Source organism: Astyanax mexicanus, chromosome 5 (genome assembly GCF_023375975.1).
Source record: "Astyanax mexicanus isolate ESR-SI-001 chromosome 5, AstMex3_surface, whole genome shotgun sequence".
Classification (NCBI taxonomy): domain Eukaryota; kingdom Metazoa; phylum Chordata; class Actinopteri; order Characiformes; family Acestrorhamphidae; genus Astyanax; species Astyanax mexicanus.
In genome coordinates, this window is record NC_064412.1 from 24,339,245 (window position 1) to 24,358,114 (window position 18,870).

Below are 18,870 nucleotides of genomic sequence, written 5' to 3' on the forward strand. Positions count from 1 at the left end.
GGAAACTTCAAAATAGCCAGTGCTTAATCAACAGTGTTAATGTTCAAATAACACTATAACTATTACTGGCAGTATTCATAACTCACAGTCATGCGTTTCGCACAGGGAAAGTTTACACTTGAGATCACTCGACTACAGATTACATATTGGGGTCTTCTCGAGTACTACAAATCCCAGAATCCTGTGCGCGCCTGCATTTTGACTTTTTTTTCATTCGTCTTGTTTTCTCTGCGCTGTGTTGAGTGGGAGGGGTTTAGAGAAGAAGAGGGCGTCAGGGTTTCTCGTCCATTCATTTGCAGAGCCAGAAAGAGGGAGAGAGAGGAAGAGACAGAGAGAGAGAGAGAGACAACCCCCATCTCCACGCAGAAGAGGGTGGAGGAGGGCTGTTAAAATCCTTCAGCCTAACTTCAGTAAAACACGTTTCTCTGTTTCTCAGCGGAAAGGCACACTCAGCTGCAGAAGGGAATATCAGGGTGGGTTTCTTCAGCCTTTTCCTTCTTGTTTCTAAAGTTCTCTCTCTCAGAGTTTCCTATATTTAATCCTCTTTGACCCGTTTATTATCTGCCCATCCATCTGGGTTCACAGCATTATCCTCAGTTACAGATCATGCTCTCCTGCTGTCCTCACTCCCCCTTGTGGTCTGTGGTGGTGAGAGATTGATCAGATGTGTTTTAAACCCTGTTCAGGTCGTTTTGCACCAAAAACAATGTCCAGATTGTTCCGAGCCGTGATCATGGGTCCGCCGGGCTCGGGGAAGGGCACCATCTCGGAGCGGATCGCCAGAGGTTTCGGCCTCCAGCATCTGAGCAGCGGTGACTTCTTGCGGGAGAACATCGCTTCCAACACGGGTGGGTCATTTCCACAATTTAACCACCAAAATATCTTTTTTTACTCGAAACTCCCCGCTCTGCACTTACGTTCCTCGAAAACCCGCTCTAGGGTGAGTTTAGAGGAGTTCATTTGAGGTTAACGACAGTAAAAGCTGCCATGTTGGCACTGTGCCTTACTGTTGCCTTAATGTGCATTTTTGGAAGTGATTTCAGGGTCAGGGCTGGAAATGTACCAGAGTTACACACACCAGTAGTTTGTTACTGGTTTCCTTTACAACATATTGCTTTCTAATAAAACAGATTGCTGGTAGATATTTTTTTTGGCAGAATTTTTTTATCTTATCTTTAATTTTTTTTAAATCTTGCATTTTTACACTTCTTCTTTTGACCAAATCAATTTGGCCAGAATAAATTGTCACATGCAGTCCTAATTTACCACAGTAAGAATTGGTTTTCCAGGCTGGATTTAAACCTAGTCCTTGACTATACAGCACTATAAATGTTGATTCTTCATTGAAAAAGATATACAGCTATGGAAAAAAAAACACTTCAGTTTCTGAATTAGTTTCTTTGATTTTGCTACTTATAGGTATATGTTTGAGTAAAATGAACTTTGTTGTTTTGTTCTATTATTACCATTTAGAGCTCTCAGACCTCAAATAACGCAAAGACAAAGAGTTCACATTGAAGTTCAAGTTTTAGGAGTTTTAAGTTTAAATCAATATTTGGTGGAATAATCCTGTTTTTTAATCACAGTTTGTATGCATCCTGGCATGTTGTCCTCCACCAGTCTTACACACTGCGTTTGGATAACTTTATGCCACTCCTGGTGCAAAAATGTAAGCAGTTCAGCTTGGTTTATTTGGCTTGTGATCATTAATCTTCCTCTTGATTATATTTCAGAGGTTTGTAATTTGGTAAAATCAAAGAAACTCATAATTTTAAGAGGTCTCTTATTTTTTTCCAGAGCTGTATAATAGTCTAGGACTAGGCTTAATCTCTGTCTGGGAAACCAGCTGTTAAGAGTGTGGATTTAACACTGGTAAACATATTATATTTTAATTGTATTTTAAAATATAAAACAAATATTAATAACTATTTTAAAATAAAATAAAAATAATATATGTATTGTTTACTTTTTAGTTTTCAGTTCCTTTTTAAGGTAAAAATCAGCTTATTCAGCTCAGTTGGTCCAGCTAGATAGTAGGTCTGCTTAAGCTCCAGTTTTATCAATTATTCAGTACTTAAATCTAGTGTAAATGGACTTAGGGTATAGTGGAACATGATATGAGTATGAACCCATCATTCTGAAACACCGTACTTTTAGACAATGCTCCCAACGAGCATGAATAAATAAGATACAAGAACAGATTGTTAGCACAGAATTAGTTTCTGTGTCTGGGAAACTAAATCTTAGAGTGCAGATTTAACAGTGGCAAAACATACATTAAAAGTTTAGAGTATTTTAAAATATAATACTTATTTAAATGTTTTAAAAGGAAAGGAAGTAGATTGCCTTCATTTTAGTTCCATTTAGACTCTCTTGTTAGTTTCCAGTTCCTTTTTTAAGGTCAAAATGTAGTTAGTTCAGTTGGTTCAGTGGGATGGTGTGTGTACTGTAGCTCCATTTCTGTAAGTTACTCAATACTTAAGTAAAAAAGCACTAGAAAACAAAACTACTTAAGTTGTTTTGGTAGCTGCTTTCACATCTATGTGAGTCATTAAATCCACAAATAGTAATGCTTTATATAAAAGCAGTGCTATTACTCTGTGGTTTTATTATACTCACTTCTGCAAAATCCATCGAATGGCATATTTTCCTGACCTACATTTATTCCACACTCCTTGTGAAAGGTAAGGTAGAGTTATGTCGAGTGTTTCTATTTAATATTATGATAGACTTTGGAAGCAGCTCTTCAATAGTCATCCTTGGGTCTTTAGATTTGAAGTAGATAATGCAGGATGTTTTCAAGCTGACTTGTGCGCTGTCAGAGAAAACATCTTGAAGGTCACGACTCACGTCTCTAATGAGGAAACTACCGCTGATAAACAGATAAAAAACTGTGTATATTTCTCCGCTCTATTTATGGACCAAGGACACTAGTAGTGTTGGTGTTATTGCTTGTTTCAGAGGCTGGAGTCTTGGCTAAAACCTACATAGAGAAAGGCCTGCTGGTGCCAGATCATGTCATGACCCGCCTGCTGCTTCCACGCCTGGAGGAGATGACCTGTCACAGCTGGCTGTTGGACGGTACAGTAGAGCACTACTCTTCAAAATCTGTAGATGAATTTTTTACCTCTTTTAACATCACTTTGTAGCATTTTCTTAACAGGACTTGAAGACAGATACACTTTCCAGCACACTAGGTTTTTTTTTTAATCTTTATTTCTGGCTTAATTGGACTGAATTAGACAGGTTATCCAATGTCTTATCAGGGCCACCCTTTTTTCTGCATTATTATCTAGTGGCACATTGCTTAATTAGACTAATTGACATAATTATTGCCTGCAGTAACAGCAGGATGGAGTGATTTTAATATTAAAACTAAGTTATTTTGCAGCAGTAGCTCATTGAGAAAATGGATAAGTTCAGGTTTAGTAGCAGATTTTTTATTATGACTTTTTAACATTTAACTTCATGAACATTTAAGTTCTAATAAAATACCTAGTTGTCCAGCTTATAAACATTTCACCTTGATATAAAAACAAGTAGAAAAATACATGAAATGCAGGTTTGAACTGATCATTATGGAATTTAATTGTAATTCATGACCCATCCATCACTCAGCACGATGACAGCTAGTGCAGATTCTCTTTTGGCAGTTTGAAAAGAAATGGTTGGCTGGCTTCACATGTCTCAAATACAAAAGATGGATAGAAACCATAAAACAGTAAACTGGGGGAAAAATCTCCTGAGAAATATATAATTAATGACTTAAGTCTATAATTAGTATGTAATGACATCTAAACTATTTTACTGCAAAATCCCTTTAACCACTCTAGAATTCTAAGATGACCCTGAAAGATGACTTTATTATTTTCACTTTTTTTTTTCATTTATCTGTTCCTGATAAAGCCACTGAATACTGTATTGTTTTGCAGGCTGCCATGGCAATCTAGCAGAGATAGTAGTGCAGTGTTAAATGTTGCAGAAGAACTTGCTCAAGGGCATGAACAAGAATGATTAGAGGAAGGAAAAAGTCAACATTTTTGTTGCCCACCATTGAATCAGACCTTAGATCTTTCAGCTGGACCCCTAAACTTCTGAGTCACTGTGTCAGTAATTAGTACAAGGAGGTGAAACACAGCACATGTGACACTTTCGCTAACTCTCAATGTATCTATTTCTGTATCCGTGTCAAAAAAACACCTGGCAGAGTGCATTACGTTTGCATTAAAAATGCACTACAAGCAGATTTCTTTGAACAGATTATTGGGTGTTTTTTTTAAGTATTTGTTTTAATAATTTTTTATAATGTTAAAAAAAACATTCATAGTCAAATCTGATTTGAAACACATTGATATCTTGTAACTTGCTTGTCTCAAGTACACATTGTCCAGGGTCAGTACAGTGCGTGTCCCACGCGGCAATCAGCTTCAGATAAAAAAAAAATGCCCTGCAAACAGACTTCCATAAACAATTAAAATTTTCCATAAACAACATAATGATAATGCAATTCAGATTTGAAATGAAATTCATTAGATTTACTGTTGACTGTTCAGTTGTTGTACAATGTTTCTCAAACGTTTTCTATCATGCCCTCCCTTGGAGGAAGACCATTGTTCCTGTGGTTAAAATACTATCAAAATTAGAACCATTTCTTTCACTTTTACTTTATTTTATTGCCATTTTTTGTGTACAGACAAAAAAATTCACAATTTCACTTTAACTTTAATAAACTACATTTTGCTTCATCATTATGTTCCATCATTATGTGGGCTTTTTCAAATAATTAATGTGAAAACAGTGCAGGACCAACAAGTATGTTGAATCTGTGCAAAAATAAATAGGCTATAAAAATAAGCAGGTAATTCATTTATCTGCTAAATTGAAGGCATTACATGTGTGGAAGATGTAAGGAAGTATCAGAATGGCACTGCATCACAATATTTTGTTTTGTATAGATATTCAAAAACACAGTATCTTTTTTTATTATTAGTTTATATGGAAATATTGGTGTCAGACAAGGGTGATTTTCGTGTTTGGTTTAAACAGCGACTGCTAAATAGTTTTTTAGCAGTTGCAATTCCACTGTTCTGGATTAAAGGAATTTTCTTTTACTCAAATTGTATAAATATGACGATGTGTTAGTGATAATGGTAAACTGTAAAAGATCGCAATATATCACCTTGCTTACAGTATTAAAATATATCACCATATATTTAATACTAACCCCTGTGTAGTGATGTGTGACAAGTACAGTAGTATATGAAACCAGTAGCTGAGTCAAATAGACAGTGATTCCTAAACAACTTCTGTAAAATAGTGTTTCTGAACTGTAATCTATTAACTTCTATCACTGTCTGTGTGTTTTGAGGAAAGTGCTCCTCAAGACTCTAAAACACACTTCAGCTTACTTTCAAAATAGGTGTTTAGAAAAGGTGTTGAAAAGTGCAGGACCCCTCCTAAGCATGCTAAACACCCTCCACTACCAAATGAGTACATGGCTATAAACAGCCTCTCTATTTAATGCCATCACCATGAGAAAGATCAGATATCAAACACTGGCTGGGAGAGGTGGGTGGTGTCTGACTTAGGCACGAGTCCAAGCTTTTCCAGCCTGCTTTGCTCTGTGGTTTGTAAACAGTGACACTGGCTTAGCTACTCTTAAATAACAGACCTGGTCAGACCACAGTTCATTCCAGCCTGGGCTTCTGGAGGTTACACCTTTGGAGGTTACAGATTCGCAGGAAATGAACTGAGATCTTTGTAAATATGAAATAAAAGGTATTTTATGCTGTATGCTGGTCAAAATAACTGTATGTTTGTATATGATATATTTTCCTGAAACATAATTGTGATAAGAGATATTATTGTCATTTTAAGACCAGTTTCTGACACTAAAATATTAATATTATATTATAATATAATAATAAAAAAAACAATTACACCTTTTTAACAGCAATGACCTTTTTGTTAATAATTGTTCTGTGGCATGTATGTATTTTGGCAGTTTGTATTGCCAAAAGGTTGTATTGTAAAAAAGTTATAGATATGTTTTTTTCTGTAGGATTTTGTTTTTCGCACCCTTTTTCACACCAGAAGTAATACATCTGCAATCTGCTATCACTTTAGATCAGGGGTTCCCAACCTTTTGCAATTTACAGGCCCCATAGCCCACCCCAAAATTTTCCACGGACCACCAATAGAGCTTAGATCGGCCCAAACAATCTTTAGTTTTAGCACCGCAGAGCTTTAATTTTTTAATGGTGTGGAGCTTTAATTTTAGCCATGCGGAGCTTTAATTTTAGCCATCAGGCCTTTAATTTTTAACAGTGCATGGCTTTAATTTTAGCTGCGTAGAGCTTGAGTTTTAGCATCGCCGAGCTTTTATTTTAGCCATAAGGAGCTATAATTGTAGCCACACAGAGCTTTAGCAGTGCAGGCCTTTAAATTTAAATGGTGCGGGGCTTTAATTTTAGCTGCGTGGAGCTTTAATTTTAGCCGCACAGAGCTTTTACTTCTAGCGGTGCGGAACTTTAATTTTAGCTGCATGGAGCTTAAATTTTAGCCCCATAGAGCTTTAATTTTAGCTGTGAAGAACTTTAATTTTGGCTGCACAGAGCTTTAATTTTAACCATGTGGAGCTTAAATTAATTTTAGCCATGCAAAGCTTACGCAGAGCTTTAATATTTGGTGTGTAACTTTAATTTTAGCCGTGCAGAGCTTTTAATTTGAGCCACACTGCAGACAAGTGGAGGAATTCACATGTGCGCACTGCGCAGGTCAGCATTGCTTAATTATTATACCATTATGTTGCTTATATTACCATTCTAACCTGTGCAAAATCACAAAGATCACTGATTTGTTACTTTTGCTGTATTGTGATTATTACACAATAGCTTTAATACAATAATAAATAGCATTAAAAAATAGCATTATGTTGTAGACCAGTTTGTGTCAGACTCGGGGAGACAATCTAAACTTTACATGTACACATAGTGCTGTGTACTCACTGCTGTATTTTCTTCATTTAGATTTATGCTGCTTTTCTTAGTTCTTTTGGTTAGAGATACAGTGGTTGCTTCACTTGAAGCTTTAGGTCTTCGGTTGCCAGAGAATCTGTTTTTTTAAACCATTTATCCATGATGTGTAAAATGCATAACACTTCAATCAGACTCTTATTAATAACAAAACTAATGTGTGTTTATATATTTAAAATATTTATTGAATATTTGAATATTAACATATTTAAAATATATATATAAAATAAATAATATACATATATATGTGCAGCCCCCGGTTGAAAAAAAAGTTTTGCAGAATCGCATTATAGTGATATCATCACTATCATTGGCATCGTATCGTGATAATATCATATCAGGAAATAACCTGTAATTCCCACTCGTATTGTTTTGATGTTAGTACTTATGTAAAAATACATTTAAGTTTAACGTGTTCTTTCCTACCATAGGCTTCCCCCGCACTCTGGCACAGGCTGAAGCCCTGAACAGTTCATGTGAGCTGGATTTGGTCATTAGCCTTAACATCCCCCTGGAGACACTGAAGGAAAGACTGAGTCATCGCTGGATTCACCAAGCCAGCGGGAGGGTCTACAACATGTGCTTTAACCCTCCTCGCGTGCAGGTAGGCTCTTAGCTCATTTCAGGGAGGTAGCTCCTTTAACCCCCCTCTGAAGGTATATCTATAAAGTGCTGTGAAAAAGAAAACAAAAGTATTTCTTTTGTTTTTGCTTTTTTGGTCACACTTACATTTTGCAGATTATATACCAAACTTTAATATCAGACCTCAAAGGAAATACAAAGTGCAGTTTTTAAATGATAATTTTATTTTTTAAAGGAAAAAAGCTATCCAAAAAGGCCCTATGTGAAAAAAGGCCCTATGTGAAAAAATATTTGCCATTCCATGAATTTACTGTAAGTTTAATTTTACTAGTCACAACCAGGTCAAATAACTGCCAGACCTGTAGAATCAACACGAAGCAGGTTAAAGGAAGATATTCAAGAACAGATGAGAAAACAAAGTAAAAAAAAAAAAAGTCATTGACATCTATCAGTCTGGAAAAGGTTACAAAGTCATTTCTAAAGCTTTGGGACTCCAGTGAAACACAGCTATTATTTATATAAACACTCCAAAAGGGCATGGACAACTCATCCAGGAGGTCACAAGAATAACCATAAACAAAAACTAAATAAGTGCAGGCCACACTTATAATAAGAAAGAGACTAAGCAAAAATGGTATCCATGGGAGAGTTCCAAGGCAAACAACACTCCTGATCAAAAAGAACACAAAGGCCTGTCTCACATTTGCAAAACATGATGAGCAGGACAACGATCTGAGGCACACCAGCAATACCTCCTCTGAATGGCTCAAAAACATATTCAAGGGTTTGGTGTGGCCTAGTATAAGTATTATAAGTTATAAGTAAATTATAAGTATAATATTGATGCTGTGGCATTATCTTAAAAAGGCCCATCATGCTCCAAAACCCTCCGATGTTTCTGAATTACAACAATTCTCATTGCCAAAATCCAGTTATCGCAAAGGCTTGATGCTACAGTTGTTGCATGACCCAGTTTTTATGTTATTGGAAAATACTTTTTTACAAAGGGCCACATTGCTTTAAAAAAGATTTTTCTTTTAATAAATGAAATGATCATTTTTTAATTAAAAATACTTTCATATTTAACCATTTGTAAATGTATTTGTTAATCTGAAAAATGTATGATTAAAAATGGGGGGCAAATACTTTTTTACAGCACTGTATACTAGTGCATCTTAAAAATTATAATTTAGATGAAAAGTTACTTTATATAAAATGTGAAACTCATATATTATACAGATATATTACACACAGTGGACCAACACCAGCAGATGACATGTCTCTACAAACCATTATCACTGATTGTAGAAACTTCACACTAGACCTCAAGCAGTTTGGACTGTGTTAATCTCCACTCTTCCTCCAGACTCTGCTCCCTTGATTTACAAATAAAATGTAAAATTTACTGATGGTCAGTGATGGTTTGGAGAGACATGTCATCTGCTGGTGTTGGTAATCATTTTCTCTAGAATGGCAAAGGAATCACTCAGATTGAAAAAATGTTTCTAGTATCCAGTGCCCATCACATCTTTATGAATCACATTAAAGGAACCTTTAATTAACCCATTTTGTGTTCTGTGTTGTATTTTTGTGTTTTTTAGGGGGTGGATGACATTACCGGAGAGCCACTAATTCAACAGGACGATGACAAACCAGAGGCCCTGGTTGCCAGACTGAGGCACTACAAAGATGTGGCTAAGCCAGTCATAGATGTATACAAGTAAGTAGGTGGAAATCATCTGAGCACCTGATGCCTGTTAAGACAGTTACTAAAATAAACTCCATGCAGTTATTGAATTAGTTATTCACGGACAGTTCAGACTTTGTTAGCTACTGGACGAGGACTGAATCCTTCTCATATGGTTCCATGCTTGAGTCACATGCTTAGTGCTCTTCTTTGAACATGCTGAGGTGTGCAGAGCTACTGTGGGAAAGACCTTGTGTAAGCCTAAACTGGTGTGCTTATACCAGTAGTGCAGTGTAGAGTCAGATTAAAAAATAGTTTTGAGTGGGTGATGGTTTAATATAAAGAAAATAAGCTGGTATGAGACAGATCAGTTACATTTTGCTTCTAAACATAAATGCAAAGTGGTTACGTTCAGGCTTCCCCACACAAGGCCACACCCACAACTAATTCTATTGGCCACTGACAGTTTGGTATCTGTCTAGTGCATGGTGATGAATTTATATTTAGGGAGTACATTTATATTACAGTATATTTGGGGAACTTTCTACACTGCCTTCTAATTGCACCTTTTCCACTGGCATCTATTTACATACTGGGTCTGGACACAGCACTCCTCTGCTCACCTCTGATATTAAGTAAATACCATATTTTTCGCCCTATAAGGTGTACTAATTTCCCCAAAAATCAACAGTGCGCCTTATAATCCAGTGTGTGCCTTATGTATGATTTTTACCAGTCAGGTTGCAAGGAGCAGTAAAGCCACTCTGCTGAAGTACAGTGTTATAAGTACAAAGTTTCAGTTTAGTTCTCCAGTATCGAGACTCAAGACTGGAGCAGTATTAGCATTAGCTGCTAACCACGCTAAGCGCTAGCTTATTTGCCGCTCAGAGGTGAGTATTATCGGACTGTAGCCTGCTGCTAACCCCGGCTAGCTCTGCTGGAGCAGCATTAGCATTACCTGCTAACCATGCTAAGTACTAGTATAATATAAACTAATATCTCCCTGGGTTACCAGAACACTTAGGGTTTCTTAGTGTAGCACTGAAAATCTAAGCTTACTATAAATAAACAGAAGTGCTTTACTCACTCAAATAAACAGTTTTCAGGAGAGAAATCTGTTTAGATTAACATCCAGTGCTTGTTTGATATAAAAAAAATGTGCCCTAAAACACACATTCAGTATTGTCATTTGTATAATAATTAATTTGTTTACATGAATATTACTAATTTGACTATTTGAATTGGCCAAATTCAGTTATGTCTTACTTACACAAAGGGTTTTGTGTTGTTCCAAAAAGATATTGTCATGTTAATAAGACACAATTCAGTTATGTTGAACCACTGTCTGTAGTTAATTTTAGTTCATTTAAAGCATTATTTATTATTGTGTGTAGTCAGTTCTGATTTGGACCATATTTGTGTCTTAACCGTTTCGTCAGCCATGGCTGGTCCCTAGTCAGAATGGTCCCACAGAGAGATCTGATTGTTTGGGGTGTAATGTTTCACTTTAAATTTGATACAATCATCAGCTTTAAATATTTAAATAACCAGTTATAACTAGTTTTAACTAGTACATATCTAATCTTTTTGCCTCCCCCAGCAAACTGAGTGTCCCTGATATACTGTCAAAATATGGCACATTGGTAATATGTGTAAATCTACATAAGCTTGCCAGTCATGCTGAGTTAAGCTTGATGTGTTTTAAGGAAGCATACTATGATGCCTTTCCCCCTGTTTTTCACTAAAAGACATTCCACTGTGTCATGCTTCAGGTAGATTCTTCTGTACGACATTTCTGTAGTCAGATTCAGAACATGGAAACTGATGTTGTTGTAAACACTGCAGCTCTCACTAATTATTCGCCAGTACCTCACTGGAATTTTCCATTCCACTTAAAACAGAACAGAAGCTCCAGGCTCCAGAATGTAATTGTGACACTACTGTAAGGTGGAAGCATATTACTAAATTTGGAACAAAAAAGATTACAGTAACATGACGACTATAAAACCTGGTCTAATAGAATATGTTGTGGAGCAGAACTGAAAAACTGGGGTATGACGTTGAGCTCTTTTTTAAGCCATTATTTATATTTATTATATTTTAGTCTGTTCACGTCCAAAAAGAACTATAAACTACAGTATACTATAGTTTCCCTCGCTAATTAGCAATGATAAGAGAACAAAAAAGAAATAGCTTATATTTATGAGAGCTGTGAGAGTTTTTATGTGTTTTTGAGTGCACAGAAAAAAAATCATACTTGATTTTTATGTTCTAGAACTACAGCTAAAAAAAGGCAGTAATGAAACATAGTGTGTATTTATAAAGGCACCACAAAGGCACAGGCATCCATTTCAAACTGTTAGACTTTAACAACTGTCTTGTATTCAGTGAAATTGTTTTAGAAATAGAAATCGCTTTGCTGTGTGTCAGTTAAAGCAGCAGTCCTCAAGAGTTCTTCACCATAACTTACCAAAAACAGACTGTTTCTTTAAGTGGCGTAATCAGTACGGCTGTACTGTATTACTACTGAGAAAAGACTGTGTTGACCATTTAAAAGATAATAACAAAATGCAATATAAGCACGCAGTTTAAGCTATTAAACTTTATAAATGGGTTGCCAGTGTTAAATCAGCACTACAAGTATTAAATGAGCACTGCAAATTTTAAAATGTAACTCTCGCAATTTTAATACAACAACACCAAGGGCCCTATTTTAGTGATCTAAAGGTGAGATGTCAATTGTGCACTTTGATTTAGGGGTCATGTCAGTGTGTCTTTGCTATTGTAACAACATGAAAAGTATGGTTTGCACAGCTCAAAATGCACAAAGTCTACTTTGTGCACAAAGTCTACTTTTTTAATAATGAACTAATTTTACTAATGAACTAATTCTTATAATTAATCCTGGGAGTGTTTTGGACATAATGTGCAATAAACCAATCAGGGTGTCACTTTTCATTCCATTTAGGAGCCAGGTGCTTTCTGACTTTGGAGTGCATCGCTATTTTAGAGATGTTTATTGATGTTGTAAAACTTTCCACAACAAGCGAGGATGTACGCATGTTGGGCACGTGGCTGTTGACAATTCACTGCCAAGATAGCAATGAACGTCAGATGGTTGACGTCTGCCTATGTTTATTTTAGTCAGTAGCCAAGATAACAAAATGCCACAAATTTACCTGAACACACCTCATTTGCAGCGTTGCTATTTAAACAACGCAGGCCTGAAAATAGACTGTTGGCGGCGTGTAGGATAGCAATGAGCATCGCAATCTTGGCCAGGGTGTAAGATAGGGCAGTAAGTGTTGATTTAACACTGGCAAATTTACACACCACACATGCACATGCCACAACATCATTTAATTATTTATTGGTGTAGCCTGCTATACAAATAAAGAAAGCCAGATAAGGTATTCATCAGAATAAACCGGTGGTAGTAACAGCTGTGGGAGGCAAAAGGGCATGTGTACTTACGGTTGAGGTTAGGCGCCACTGGTCTAATGACACATATTTAAATAAAATAAGTAAATACATTCTCTATAGGAAACATATTAAAGAGAACAATATTCTGCATAAATAAAGCACATTTCATATTAATTTGATGAATTTCACATATTAAAATAAATAATCTGTATTGTGGCATTACTTTTGTACAAGCCACACTTAATGTTTTTTTGCAATATGTATGTTTAATTAAATAAACAAACAAAATCTTTAGAATGAGCAGAGGTGTGTTTTCTGTAAAAAAATAACTAATTGTAAAAGACATATGTGGTCTCAATTGGATTAACATTTTTATGACGGTTAAATACAATTAACATAAAAATGAATAATACAAATAATAATAAAACAATGAAAAATTTGACCAAGGGTGCTAAAACTGTAGCATAACTGTATATCTGCTTCTGCTGTTGCTACAGTCTTTTCTTAACACAAAAATAGCATTAACCATTAAATGCTATTTACAATTATTTATTGTTCACGCACATGCTACAGCATTATTATAATTATTATTATTATTATTATTGTTATTATTACTTATTTAGTTTTATTTATTTTTTTGGGGGCAAATATTTTATTGTCTGTTTTGCTTTAACATTGAACAACGTTGTGGAGCAGATTAATTATTATTATTATTATTATTATTATTATTATTATTATTATTATTACAGAATATAAAATACACACATATACTAACCAAAATAAATATAGAATTAAATGGAAATGAACGTCGCCTCGCTTTGCCAAACATTCACACAAAGCAATCATCAGACAGCATCCAACACCGTATCAATCTACAGAGAGAAATATTTTATCATTATTCTGGAATGGCAGTAAGTGAGAGCCTTTTTATAAAAGTGAAAAATAGCTGCCAGGATCTTTCAGATTTTGAAAGGGGACCGTACAGAGTGCATCAAATTCATTCCAAAATGCTATAAAGAAGCACATCTCAAATCCATTCAGAATATGAAGGTGGAACCGGAAATTTCCACTTGCAAAATAAGATGTCTTGCCAAAAGGGTCACAAAAGCTACGAAATCAGAGCGACGTTTCGGGATTTACAGAACACCGATGGCAGAACACCAAATACTAGTGTAACAGGATTAGGATCATATTATTATAATTATTGGTGTAGCAAGTTATTTAAGTGAAGGTGTGATCAAAAACAGGCAGTTCTGTGAGCTCAGTTTGAGTTTTTACTTGCTAACATTGCTACACAGTGCCAAATTCCAGTGAGTTTGCCCGGAATTTAGACTTTTGCCAGTGCTATGTGGCAGTCTGGAGGCTGACACTACAACTGTTATACTGCACAGTAAGATACTGGTGTTTTATTACCTTTTCAGTTAATTTGATTCCAGTTTAACCATGCATTGTGTGGAAATACACACAATAAGAGAACACAGTTCAACAGGTTCACTAGTCAGTTGAGCATTTATAGTTTATAGTTTTTCCAGATCAGGGTTAGGTCAGCCAGTGAGGGGGAGAAGATGTGCTAAATTCTAGAGCGAGGTGTGGCCTGGATTCATTCAGTACAGTACAGAGTGCAGTAAAGTTAGAGAGACTTTGCACAGCAGTACTAATGTTAATTCTAGGTTAAGCATGCAATGTGTAAAGCAATGCTGGCAGTGTGTGGATTACTGCTATGGTTGCAGTATTTTTTTTATAAATGATTTAACACATCACATCTTTAGCTTTGGGATAAAGTGCATGATTACAGCTGTTGTATTTATCTTTCTGAAACAACATCAGGTTTATGGATAACTGTAAAAAAAAGGCATGTCCTATAAAAATAACAACATAACTGATTATATTTAATTTTATGAGTTAACTCAGTTTTAGTTCAAAGTTGTCCACACTCACAATTGAATTTTACAGTGAGAATTTAGTTTTGTGGACAAAATAATGCGGTAAGGGGAGTGCTAACCTGCAGATGAAAACACACAGTAATTAAATAAAATAAGCGGGAAGCGATATTAAATAAATATTATACAAAATATTTGATGTTAATTTATTATTTAATCTATTATTTAATTTCATATTTATTTTCATTTTCTGGTACAGCAAAATTTTCTATGTTTGTTTTAAGTTCCATCAACGTAGGAAACATTGTTAACCAAATGAAAATGCGTAGGTACAAAATGTTTGGAGAACTTTTAACTAAACTGAGATGATTTCATTCAAAAAGTTCTTGCCAATATGTTTTGCAAACATTATAATGTTTCCTGTCACAATAAATAGGTGGACACTGCTCTCTACCATATAGGAAATGAGTGCACATGCTAGCATATAGCATAAATGCTAGAAATGCTGCCTTTACACATGGTCAAATATGTATGTTTTTAATGGTGTGACTGCTTTATTATACCTTTTTTCCCATAATTGTAACATAAAATGGTCTTAAAATGAATATAACACAAGAACTCCAGGTGGTACGGTAGACAAAGATGCTGTAACTGTGATCTGCGGATTGCCTGTTTGGCATCAGCAGCCGGAGTCCGAGAGAGCACAGTTGGTCTTTCTCTCTCAGGGGTGGGTAAATGGTGTGTGACTTCTAGTGTGACATGGGGTCAGCCTTGCCCTCCTAATGTTGGTGGCATTACTAGTGATGGTTACTAGGAAGGGGTGTGTTTTAATGGGGATTGGTTGAGTGGCCTTCCAAACTGTGGAAGATTGTTGAAATAAAAAACACATTAAAAAAAATACTAAAAATTATTTTAGAGAAACTGTTCAGAGTATTTTGCCCAAGTGAACTCCTAGAAAGAGCAGTGGTTGCTACACATTGTACTGTGATAGTCTAATAGTTGCATCAATAAACTACTGTTAATCGACTCTATTTGTTAATTGCTGTTCTAATGTCCGTTTGCAGGGCCAAAGGAATTCTGCACACATTCTCTGACACAGACACAGATCGGATCTGGCCTTACATCAGCTCGCTTCTGAGTGCCAAGATTCCAACAGATATAGCTGATGCACAGAGAGCCTCGACCCACTGAAAGAGCTGCTGCATTAAAAAAACAACAACAGTACAGCATTGCTTCATCTCACATCACTTACATCTTTACCGCATTATTCCATAATAATTCCACAGTCATTCCTCTTTCTACCATATTTAATGCAGAGCACCAAAAGTAAATCTGAACGACAAATAAGCTTTTGATCCTTCAGCTGCATACCAAAGAATTGCTTGTTAATGTATGCTTTTGTCAGTCATTAGCTAATATTTAAAATGCCCTTTGTTTTGATAATTACTGATCGAATTTGAAAGAGACATGGTTGTTAATTATGTTTTTGTATTTTTTTTCTAGGAAGCACAGCCATATAAAGTTTAGAACAAATTTAGACTCCCATTCAAAGATTTATGTGGGTCATAATATGCAAAAAATGACATATTAATCATACAGCCATAATTAATACATTGACTGCTCTAAAAGAAAATGTGTTTTAATCTATAATGGAAATAACTAGGGGTGGGAATCACAGGGCATCCCATGATATGATATTATCACAATACGTTGCCCACAATAATGATGAATCTGCGATACTCAATATTGAAAATTCTCTATGACACTTCATGGCATCTGATTTACTGAAGAGGATAAAATAATCCTCTTCATGTGTAAAATAAAATACCGCATTTTTCGCACTATAAGGCGCACTAAAAATCATCAGTGCATTTTATAATCTGGTGCGCCTTATGTATGAATTTTATCAGTCAGGTTGTAAGAAGCAATGCTGAAGCAATGCTGAAGTACAGCATTATACTGGAATTTCAGTTTAGTTCTCCAGCAACGTGGCTGGAGCAGTATTTGAATTAGCCACTCACCGTGGTAAACGCTAGCTCTTTAGCCAATCAGAGGTGAGAATTATTGGCCTGTAGCCTGCTGCTAACCTCGGCTAGCACTGCTGGAGCAGCGTTAGCATAAGGTGTTATCACGCTAAGCGCTAACTTTTTAGCCGATCAGAGGTGAATATTATCGGCCTGTAACCTCCTGCTAACCCCAGCTAGCACTGCTGGAGCAGCATTAGCCGGTAACCACGCTAGCTCTTTCTTGGTTCAGAGGGGAGTATATTAGACTGTAGCCTGCACGTTTATTATGTTAAAACAAGCTACGTGGGATGAACCACTAGCTAATATCGCCCTGGTGACAACCCCCTGCCTAATAATCCGATGCACCTTATAGAGCGAAAAATACGGTACAAATGAAAAAAATACTAGTAATTTTGGATTTATTGGTGTCAGTTTCACAAAATTTTCACAACCAGTATTTTTCACTGCAAGTCTAATTTGGGTGAATCTTACGGAGTTTAGAATACGTTACAATCAAAATAATACAATATATCGCAATATCAGTATATTGTCCCACCCCTAAAACTCAGATCAACATTCCTGTTACTTTCTGTATGTGATTTATTTGCACCTTTTTTTTCATAGTTAAGCTAAGTTGTGTATGTTACAATGAAATGTTCAAACCCAATAATGTGCCTTTATGAACCCTACAGTTCCTTAGTGCATAGACTTTAATGATGCTGCATTTGCATTTTTCACAGGAGAGTGTGACTGAGATGATGTTGTGTGAGAGATATGGTTTAAGTCAACCTTTTGGACGATTGCAATCAGACCAAAAGACTTTTGAGTATGTTACTTTTTAGTATGTAAAAATGCTTTGATGCTGTGCTGTCAAATAAGAGCTATCTACACTAGGGATGCACCAATGTGGGAATTCTAGGCCGATGTCAATATCCAAAATTATATTTGTTTATATCTGCCGAAGCCAATGCCGATATGAACATTTATAATTTACAGAGAGACTACACAGTCCAGAATAACTTTAAAATAAATAAAAATGGCCAGTGTTGGCCAATTGTAGTAGCGTGGCCATCGTTATTTGGTCCTTTTCCGGCATACAACAAATACTTCAGCAAGTATCGGTTTGAAACATTGGCCAGTACCAAAATATTTCCATTATCACCGTGCATCCCTAATATACTACTAATATACTACATATACACAGTCAAGAATGAACTCTTTGGAACTTTTTTTTTCTTTGCAGCAGTGTTATAATAATATTTTGTATTTGTCATTATGGCCAAGCCAAATGTGTATGTATGGCAATAGACATTTAATGCCAAAATAATCTTTACTAAAGATAAATGCTTTAAAGGTAAAGCTTTTCCCATTCATAGCATTACAAATTCAATTTACAGTTCATCTCTTGGCTTTTGATTGTATAATCACCTTTCACAAATAAACAATACAGAGGCAGAGAGACAAAATAATAATGTATTTGTTTTCATAAGCTCCCCATCTGTGTGTGTGTGTGTGTGTGTGTGTTCATGAAAATGAACTGTATCTACAAGCCAACGGCTGTAATAATGTTAAGGACTAAAGGAAAAGTTTTCCATGCCCCCTCCTGTTGTGAAATGCCACAAAGGATGCATCTACTTTATATAGAAAATGAATCTACAATTACCAAAACAAATAAAAATATTTTTTCAACAATCAAAAACAAAGGTTTTTCTTTTTTCCTTTTTTTCACCTATTGACAATGCATAAATATATATTAATACATTAATATAATAAATATATATTGTGCTTTAAATAGTAATATGAAGAAAACGCTGGAGCAGCATGGAAAATGCAATCAAAACTGTAAAGGGAGAAGTGCATATGCAAATCCCTTTCGTTTATGCAAACATGTCTTGTTGCAATGCTGAGCAAAGACTAAAGTGTGGTGTAAATGCATTGGTGTTGGAAACTCTTACTGAACTCTTACTTTTTCACCAAAATCTTGCACTGATGATGGTGGAGTCTGACCGCTGTGCAAAGCCTTCTCCAGCACATCCCAAAGATTCTCAATGAGGTTAAGGTCTGGACTCTGTGGTGAACAATACATGTGTGAAAATGATGATCTCATGCACCCTGAACCACTCTTTCACAACCCAGACCCATTAATCATTCCATTGTCATCTTGGAATATGGCCGTGACATCAGGGAAGAAAAAATCAATTTGATGGAAACACCTAGTCTATATTTAGTATATTCAGGTAGTCAGCTGATTCATTCTT

The 18,870-nt window shown here is 35.7% G+C and overlaps 1 protein-coding gene across 1 annotated transcript; it reads left to right on the forward strand.

Moving 5' to 3' along the window:
• Nucleotides 1-316: 316 nt before the first annotated feature.
• On the forward strand, nt 317-18,298 carry ak4 (adenylate kinase 4). Its single transcript, XM_007248214.4, has 6 exons — nt 317-473; nt 687-848; nt 2,962-3,081; nt 7,466-7,638; nt 9,218-9,336; nt 15,671-18,298. The coding sequence occupies exons 2-6, from the start codon at nt 707-709 to the stop codon at nt 15,795-15,797; spliced, it is 681 nt and encodes a 226-aa protein (XP_007248276.2). The 5' UTR covers nt 317-473; nt 687-706; the 3' UTR covers nt 15,798-18,298.
• Nucleotides 18,299-18,870: the final 572 nt, after the last annotated feature.